This window comes from Oncorhynchus clarkii, chromosome 9 (assembly GCF_045791955.1).
Source record: "Oncorhynchus clarkii lewisi isolate Uvic-CL-2024 chromosome 9, UVic_Ocla_1.0, whole genome shotgun sequence".
Taxonomy (NCBI): Eukaryota; Metazoa; Chordata; class Actinopteri; order Salmoniformes; family Salmonidae; genus Oncorhynchus; species Oncorhynchus clarkii.
In genome coordinates this window covers 4,715,401-4,725,217 of record NC_092155.1, presented here as the reverse complement: position 1 = coordinate 4,725,217, position 9,817 = coordinate 4,715,401, and the positions used below count along the sequence as shown (strand labels likewise).

Genomic DNA, 9,817 nt, shown 5'->3' with positions numbered 1-9,817 from the left:
GAGAGAGGAGGGACATCTGGGAGTAAACCCAGCGGAGAAGAGTCTCCCTCTCTTCCTCCTCCTCCTCCTTCTCCTCCTTCTCTCCTTCCTCCCTTCATCCTTCCCTCTCCTCCCAGGGTCGTAACCCCAGGCTCCAGGGCACAGGGTGGGCTGGAAGCTAGCTCTCTACCCAGGCCTTGGAGAGGGTTCCCCCCACACAGCAGGGCCAGGATGGAGGAGAGGGACAGGTCCTTATCCAGAGGGTTATCCATGGTGTCCTGGCTGAGATCCTGGCCTAACCCCAGACCCGGGCCTCGATCCTGGACAACCATGGAAGAGGAGGTGGGTGTTGGTGTAGCGTTGTGGTCCAATGGGTTGGGAGTCAGAGGGATGGAGGAGGAGGTGGGTGTAGGGGTCAGTGATGGGGGAGGTTTGGGGGAGGAGGTGGATGTAGGGGTCAGGGATGGGGGAGGTTTGGGGGAGGAGGTGGGTGTTCTTTCCTCTGTATCACTGACACAACTCATCTCTTCTTCTTCTGTGACTGTGTCTGCTGCTGGGGCCTTATCCCCATCTGATAGAGACAGAGACGGGGGGAGAGAGAGGAGGGAGAGGGGAGAGAGAGACGGAGGGAGAGAGGGGGGAGAGAGTGGGGAGGGAGAGAGAGGGGGAGGGAGAGGGGGGGAGAGAGGGGGGAGGGAGAGGGGAGGGAGAGAGAGGGGGGAGGGAGAGAGAGGGGGGAGAGAGGGGAGGGAGAGAGAGGGGAGGGAGAGAGGGGAGAGGGAGAGAGGGGAGAGGGAGAGAGGGGAGGGAGAGAGAGGGGAGGGAGAGAGGGGAGAGATCAGACAGTAGTCTACTGTACAGCGTTATGAAATGACCTCAGATCAGACAGTAGTCTACTGTACACGTTGTGAAATGACCTCAGATCAGACAGTAGTCTACTGTACAGCGTTATGAAATGACCTCAGATCAGACAGTAGTCTACTGTACAGCGTTATAAAATGACCTCAGATCAGACAGTAGTCTACTGTACGGCGTTGTGAAATGACCTCAGATCAGACAGTAGTCTACTGTACAGCGTTATGAAATGACCTCACTATGATTGATTTACAAATTGGATTTATCTGAATTTTAGCCCGACTACAACAAATTAATAAAACATTTAAAAATGGAAATATCACATTTACACAAGTATTCAGACCCTTTACTCAGTACTTTGTTGAAGCACCTTTGGCAGCGATTACAGCCTCGAGTCTTCTTGGGTATGAAGCTACAAAGTTGGCACACCTGTTTTTGGGGAATTTCATCAGATAATCTTGATGTATCTTATTTCTCATGGTCTGAGAGTCCTTTAGTTGCCTTTTCCTGAGGAGTGGCTTCCGTCAACCACTCTACCATAAAGGCCTGATTGGTGGAGCGCTGCAGAGATGATTGTCCTTCTGGAAGGTTCTCCCATCTCCACAGAGGAACTCTGGAGCTCTGTCAGAGTGACCATCTGGTTATTGATCACCTCCCTAACCAAGGCCCTTCTCCCCCGATTGCTCAGTTTGGCCGGGCGGCCAGATCTAAGAAGAGTCTTGGTGGTTCCAAACTTCTTCCATTTAAGAATGATGGAGGTCACTGTGTTCTTGGGGACCTTCAATGCTGCAGAAATGTTTTGGTACCCTTCCCCAGATCTGTGCCTTGACACAATCCTGTCTCTGAGCTCTACAAACAATTCCTTCGACCTCATGGCTTGGTTTTTGCTCTGACATGCACTATCAACTGTGGGACCTTATATAGACAGGTGTTTGCCTTTCCAAATCATGTCCAATAAATTGAATTTACCACAGGTGGACTCCAATCAAGTTGTAGAAACATCTCAAGGATGATCAATGGAAACAAGATGCACCTGAGCTCAATTTAGAGTCTCATAGCAAAGAGTCTGAAAACGATAATATATAAATAAGGTATTTCTGTTTTTTTTTATTTGTAATACATTTGCAAACATTTCTAAAAAACTGTTTTCGCTTTGTCATTATGGGATATTGTGTGTATTTTGATGAGGGGGAAAAATATTTAATAAATGATAGAATAAGGCTGTAACGTAACAAAACATGGAAATAGTCTGAATACAGAGTCTGTTGTTATGCTTGAAGCTGGTGCTCATGCTTTCTCTCCAGGAATGCCTCCCAAAGCGTTTCAAAATTCAGATCGCAGTTTCTCAACGCACTCATACATTCTGTTAGACAACGGTGTGCAGATCAGTAGCTTCAAACTGCAGTAACTTGTTTGGAGGGTGAGGAGTCATGTTAGCGACAAAGATAAAGATAAAGCTCTGTCACTGCTTTCAATAAGCAGCACTCCCTGATCACAATATTAGCAAATAATTGTAAAAAATAAAAAAATAAAAAAATATCCACAACACACCACACCCACCCCAAAACATCTTCCCGTGGCCTCAAGTCTCTCATATGCGCGAGTAGATTCGATTTCACCAATCATCTCTGTGATGTTGTCACTTGATTTCTGTGGCAACTGTGCAATCTACTATCCCCCAAAGTAGAATTTTTTTCCAATTTTTTTCCTATTTTACTGGTCAGCTTGGTCGAGAAAGAAATAGCCTATTCCAAACTGACTCTGGGACAGTTGTGGGATGATATATCCCAAATTCATACTACCAGGAGGCATAGGCTTGCTCTACATGCATTCTATTCATCCACAAATTCAATTGGGGATCATCAGCAAGCATATATCTTGAACCAAAATACAATATATTTCATTTTAGAAACGTTCAACACCAATTTGTTTCATATCAACCCCCGTCAGACACCATTCGTATCACTGCTCAGTACATCTGTTAGCTCATTAACATTCTGATGCTGCTTGTAGAGTCATCAGCATACATGACCTTGCTTTGTTTATTACTTAAGTTAAAGAGAGAAGAGAAGTGGGCCTAGGCAGCTTCCTTGAGGAACACCACAGTGTATACCTTTACCATTAAAGAACACTTTTTTCCTTCTCCTGTCCTGGATAGATAGCTTTCCATCCAGGACAGAGCTGCAGACTTAAAACCATAACATTTGAGTTTACCTAGTAACAGTTCACGATGAATTACATCAAATGCAGCATTGAAATCTGGCAACACTACACCAACTAACTTCCTGTCGTCCATACTCCTTAACCAATCATCTGTCATTTGTGTTAAGGCTTGTACTCGTAGGATGCCCTTCTTTGTATGCTGGAAAACCATTATCAGACCATTACATGAGAAATAATCCTTGATTTGTACAGATACTATTTTTTCCAATACTTAACACCAGCAGCAAGCTTATAGGACGACTATAAGGACCAGTGAATGCAGATTTTTTATCCTTAGGGAGTAGAATAACCTTTGACTCTTTCCAGACTTCTGGGCCCCATACATCACTTATTAACCTCTCTTGGGTAGGGGGCAGTATTTTCATGTCTGGATGAAAAGCGTGCCCAAAGTATACTACCTGTTACTCAGGCCCAGAAGCTAGGATATGCATAGATTTGGATAGAAAACACTCTAAAGTTTCTAAAACTGTTAAAATGATGTCTGTGAGTATAACAGAACTGATATGGCAGGCGAAAACTCGAGGACAAACCGAGGACAAACCAACCCCCCCCCCCACCCCCCCCCAAAAAAAATCAGGTTATTTTCAATGGCTGTCACTTTTATTATAAGGCAAAGTCCTCACAGATTGCAGTTCCTATGGCTTCCACTAGATGGCAACAGTCTTTAGAAAGAGTTTCCAAGCGCGTGAAGAGAGCGTGTTCTTTGGTATTTTTCTCCTGTAAAGACAATGACGATTCTCCGTCTTAAATTGTATCGTTTATTTACGTTTTAGGGTACTTAAGGTTTGATTATAAACGATGCTTGACTTGTTTGGAAAAGTTTATTAGTAACGTTTGGGATTCATTTTGTATGCATTTTGATAGAGGGAAACTGAGTTGAATATTAACTGAAGCGTGCCAGCTAAACTTTATTTTTATCGATATAATGAAGGACATTATCGAACAAAAGGACCATTTGTGATGTCTGTGAGTAGACCGTCCCACCTGCCCATAAGAAGTAAAAAATATGAGCGATTGGGGTAGATATTTGGGGCTGATATTTGGGGTAGATATTTGGGGTAGATATTTGGGGCTGATATTCGGGGTAGATATTTGGGGCTGATATTTGGGCTAGATATTTGGGGTAGATATTTGGGGCTGATATTCGGGGTAGATATTTGGGGTAGATATTTGGGGCTGATATTTGGGGTAGATATTTGGGGTTGATATTTGGGGTAGATATTTGGGGCTGATATTTGGTTAGCTGTAACTCTAAGCAATTTGTCATCTAGATGATCTGTACCAGGTGCCTTGTCATCCGAAAGAGGCAACAACCTCCTTTCTACCCGTTCTACTTGATGAAAGTTTAACACCCCTCTCCTTCATGATACTTTAATAAGGGTATATGTAGGGTTGCAAAGAGTCAGAACATTTCCGGTAAATTTCTGGAATTTTCCATGGGGGGGGATTAAGTCCGGGAATTTGGGGAATTTTACTTAAATTCATTTTTTTTAAACTTAGCTTATAACAGTGAACCTTTTTTTGTTGGAAACACATTAAGACAATTCTAGGTCTTGTGGCATATTTTGGTTAAACTACCCCCAATTCAATGGAATTGCAACCCTCTGCATGCACAGTGCATTCTGCCATCACATGTACAGCTGACTCTCAAGCTCTTGCACACTAATGAGATGCTATTGAGCCCACACTACTACACTGTCTGAGCCAGCACCTCAAGGACATCATGGCACTGAAAACAATGGATACACTCTACAAGAGAACCAAGGAAATGGTTAGGCATGTGAAGGGTCATCAAATTCTAGCAGCAATCTACCTCACCAAGCAAAGTGAGAAGAATAAGAGCCCCACATTGAAGCTGCCCATCAACACCTGTTGGGGTGGTGTTGTCGTCGTGTTTGACAGTCTCCTGGAGGGGAAGGAGTCTCTCCAAGAAATGGCCATATCACAGTCTGCCGATATGGACAGCCCCATCAAGAGGATCCTCCTGGATGATATATTTTGGGAGAGAGTGGTAAGCAGCCTGAAACAACTGAAACCTATAGCAGTAGTCATTGCATGGCTTGAGGGAGACAATGCCATCCTGTCTGATGTTCAGACTCTGCTTGCAGATGTAAGAGAAGATATCAGTACTGCCCTGCCCACTTCACTGTTGCTCCAAGCAACAAGAAACTACAGTTCTGAAATACATAACAAAGCATGAAGACTTCTACCTGAAGCCCAGACACGCCGCAGAGTACATGTTGGACCCCAAGTATGTTGGCAAGAGCATCCTGTCTGGTGCAGAGATCAACAAGGCCTATGGTGTCATCACTACCGTGTCTCACCACCTTGGCCTGGATGAGGGCAAGGTTCTTGGCAGTCTGGCAATGTACACTTCTAAAAGCAAGGGCTTTGGGATGGAGATGCAATATGGCAGTAGTGCCAACATATCTCATCAGCGACCTGGTGGAAGGGACTTTGTGGATCTGAGGCTCATTCCCCTGTTGCCTCAATCATTCTCCAAATCCCACCAACATCAGCCGCCTCAGAGTGCAACTGGTCCTTGTTTGGGAAGACACTCACCAAAGCACGCAACAGGCTGACCAATACAAGGGTTGAAAAATTGGTGTCCATCCGGGCAGATTTGAGGCTTTTTGTGCCTGACAACGAGCCATCCTCAACAAGGTTGGAAAGTGACAGTGAAGATGAGGCCTCAGAGTCTGATGCTCAAGAGGTGGACATTTGAGGAGGTCCAGGGAGAAGACATGGAAGCCTGAGAGAAAGACAACCAAAGCTTTAGTTTCTAGACTCATTTTACAGACGTTGAAAATGTTTTTGGTAGATGCGATGGATCATTGGGGATCATTCAATATTCCCTTTCTTTTGTTTGTCAGTGAAATCATCCCATGTGAAGAGTCAACTCATTTAATTAAAGTTCAACTCATAACTAAATCGATTTTTAAAAAATCTATTGGAAGGATTTAATAATTTGTAATGATGTCTACTTATGAGGTAAAAGGTTTATGTTTCTGTCTCCATTTAATATGGTAAATATATCCAATGCAAAAAACCTCTACATTTAAATGGTTAATATTAATTCCCATATATTCCCGTTAATTCCCACATATTTCCGTTAATTCCCACATATTTCCGTTAATTCCCAAATATTTCCGTTAATTCCCATATATTCCCGTTAATTCCCATATATTCCCGTTAATTCCCATATATTCCCGTTAATTCCCATATATTCCCGTTAATTCCCATATATTCCCGTTAATTCCCATATATTCCCATTAATTCCCATATATTCCCGTTATATCCCACATATTCCCGTTAATTCCCACATATTCCCGTTAATTCCCATATATTCCCGTTAATTCCCACATATTCCCGTTATATCCCACATATTCCCGTTAATTCCCATATATTCCCGTTAATTCCCACATATTCCCGTTAATTCCCACATATTCCCGTTAATTCCCACATATTCCCGTTAATTCCCACATATTCCCATTATATCCCACATATTCCCGTTAATTCCCACATATTTCCGTTAATTCCCATATATTCCCATTAATTCCCAGGGAAAGTTTCCCCAGAATGTGCAACCCTAGGTGTGTCATACATGGAGCCATCATATCATTCCTCAACTTGTCCACTTTGCCTGTAAAATATTAATTAAAATAGTTTGCGGATGTTGTGTGGTTTTGGAATTAAATATACCCTCTGATTGAACAAAAGAGGGCAGACATGTTCGAATTCCTACCCATAATAGTGTTCAACGTTCTCCACTGTTCCCCCCCATTTACTGATAGAATCCCTTCTTCTTCTTCTTCTTGTTAATCTTGGTCACAATATTTCTTAATTAAATTACAATAACTTTGCTCATCAGAGTGCCAGATTTATCTGCGACTGTTTTGGTCTTTTATCATTGAATCATGACATTTCTCAGCTCATCATCAATCCATGGGGGCACCGTTTGACCTCACAGTGCATTTTCTTAAAGGGGCGTGTTTATCAGCTATACTCATTAATAACTTCTTAAAGGGGCGTGTTTATCAGCTATACTCATAAATAACTTCTTAAACAAACTTAGTGACATTTCAGGATCATCCTCACTACACACTTCTAACCATTGGCACATTCTAAATCTCATCCACAAACGAGTCCTGATTGAACCCTCTATAGGACCTGTGGTAGATTACCTTAGGGCCAGCCTCTGGTATTGTAGTGTTCCTAGTGAGTGAGTCCTGATTGAACCCTCTGTAGGACCTGTGGTAGATTACCTTAGAGCCAGGTATTGTAGTGTTCCTAGTGAGTGAGTCCTGATTGAACCCTCTTTAGGACCTGTGGTAGATTACCTTAGGGCCTCTGGTATTGTAGTGTTCCTAGTGAGTGAGTCCTGATTGAACCCTCTGTAGGACCTGTGGTAGATTACCTTAGAGCCAGGTATTGTAGTGTTCCTAGTGAGTGAGTCCTGATTGAACCCTCTATAGGACCTGTGGTAGATTACCTTAGGGCCTCTGGTATTGTAGTGTTCCTAGTGAGTGAGTCCTGATTGAACCCTCTATAGGACCTGTGGTAGATTACCTTAGGACCAGGTATTGTAGTTTTCCTAGTGAGTGAGTCCTGATTGAACCATCTGTAGGACCTGTGGTAGATTACCTTAGGGCCTCTGGTATTGTAGTGTTCCTAGTGAGTGAGTCCTGATTGAACCCTCTATGGGACCTGTGGTAGATTACCTTAGGGCCTCTGGTATTGTAGTGTTCCTAGTGAGTGAGTCCTGATTGAACCCTCTATAGGACCTGTGGTAGATTACCTTAGGGCCTCTGGTATTGTAGTGTTCCTAGTGAGTGAGTCCTGATTGAACCCTCTATAGGACCTGTGGTAGATTACCTTAGGGCCTCTGGTATTGTAGTGTTCCTAGTGAGTGAGTCCTGATTGAACCCTCTATAGGACCTGTGGTAGATTACCTTAGGGCCTCTGGTATTGTAGTGTTCCTAGTGAGTGAGTCCTGATTGAACCCTCTATAGGACCTGTGGTAGATTACCTTAGGGCCTCTGGTATTGTAGTGTTCCTAGTGAGTTCAACCAGGTTATGATCACTGTAACCTGGTGCCACTGATACATCTTTGGAACAACGTTCAGCCACGTTGGTAAAAATGTGATCGATACAAGTTGATGATGTAATGCCAGACCCTATTAGGGAACGTTCTGGTCGGTGATGTCATAATTGGGTCAGGTTGCATGGCAACAGAAATATGTTTTCTTTCTCATTGGACAGTTGGTGTTCAAAAAATATATATATTTATATATCCCTACTTTCATCAGATATCCAACATTTCACAAATTACATCAAGATATGTCACATCCGCACCAGGTGGCTTATAGCAGCAACCAACTAGTATAGGTTTCCTACGTGGTACAGCTGTACCCATAGAGACTATAGCTGTACCCACAGAGCCTATAGCTGTACCCATAGAGCCTATAGCAGCTGTACCCATAGAGACTATAGCAGCTGTACCCATAGAGCCTATAGCAGCTGTACCCATAGAGCCTATAGCAGCTGTACCCATAGAGACTATAGCAGCTGCACCCATAGAGCCTATAGCAGCTGTACCCACAGAGACTATAGCAGCTGTACCCATAGAGCCTATAGCAGCTGTACCCATAGAGACTATAGCAGCTGTACCCATAGAGCCTATAGCAGCTGTACCCATAGAGACTATAGCAGCTGTACCCATAGAGCCTATAGCAGCTGTACCCATAGAGCCTATAGCAGCTGTACCCATAGAGACTATAGCAGCTGCACCCATAGAGCCTATAGCAGTTGTACCCATAGAGCCTATAGTAGCTGTACCCATAGAGCCTATAGCAGCTGTACCCATAGAGCCTATAGCAGCTGTACCCATAGAGACTATAGCAGCTGCACCCATAGAGCCTATAGCAGCTGTACCCACAGAGACTATAGCAGCTGTACCCATAGAGCCTATAGCAGCTGTACCCATAGAGCCTATAGCAGCTGTACCCATAGAGCATATAGCAGCTGTACCCATAGAGACTATAGCAGCTGTACCCATAGAGCCTATAGCAGCTGTACCCATAGAGCCTATAGCAGCTGTACCCATAGAGACTATAGCAGCTGTACCCATAGAGCCTATTGCAGCTGTACCCATAGAGCCTATAGCAGCTGTACCCATAGAGACTATAGCTGTACCCATAGAGACTATAGCTGTACAAATAGAGCCTATAGCTGTACCCATAGAGCCTATAGCAGCTGTACCCATAGAACCTATAGCAGCTGTACCCATAGAGCCTATAGCAGCTGTACCCATAGAGACTATAGCAGCTGTACCCATAGAGCCTATAGCAGCTGTACCCATAGACACTATAGCAGCTGTACCCATAGAGCCTATAGCAGCTGTACCCATAGAGCCTATTGCAGCTGTACCCATAGAGACTATAGCAGCTGTACCCATAGAGACTATAGCAGCTGTACCCATAGAGCCTATAGCAGCTGTACCCATAGAGACTATAGCAGCTGTACCCATAGAGCCTATAGCAGCTGTACCCATAGAGACTATAGCAGCTGTACCCATAGAGACTATAGCAGCTGTACTCATAGAGCCTATAGCAGCTGTACCCATATAGACTATAGCAGCTGTATCCATAGAGCCTATAGCAGCTGTACCCATAGAGCCTATAGCAGCTGTACCCATAGAGCCTATAGCAGCTGTACCCATAGAGACTATAGCAGCTGTACCCATAGAGCCTATAGCAGC

General features: G+C 43.9%; 2 protein-coding genes across 3 annotated transcripts in view; one reads left to right on the top strand and one right to left on the bottom strand.

Annotated features, from left to right (window-relative positions):
- Positions 1-9,817, top strand: part of LOC139415792 (galactose-specific lectin nattectin-like) — a 1,187,935-nt gene that overhangs the window by 765,581 nt on the left and 412,537 nt on the right. The window lies entirely within an intron of this gene.
- Positions 1-9,817, bottom strand: part of LOC139417016 (zinc finger protein 827-like) — a 41,750-nt gene that overhangs the window by 25,533 nt on the left and 6,400 nt on the right. Inside the window, exon 2 of the mRNA XM_071166250.1 lies at positions 1-550. This exon is cut by the window's left edge and continues 353 nt beyond it. Coding sequence (XP_071022351.1) covers positions 1-550 — 550 coding nt within the window. The remainder of the gene's footprint in view (positions 551-9,817) is intronic.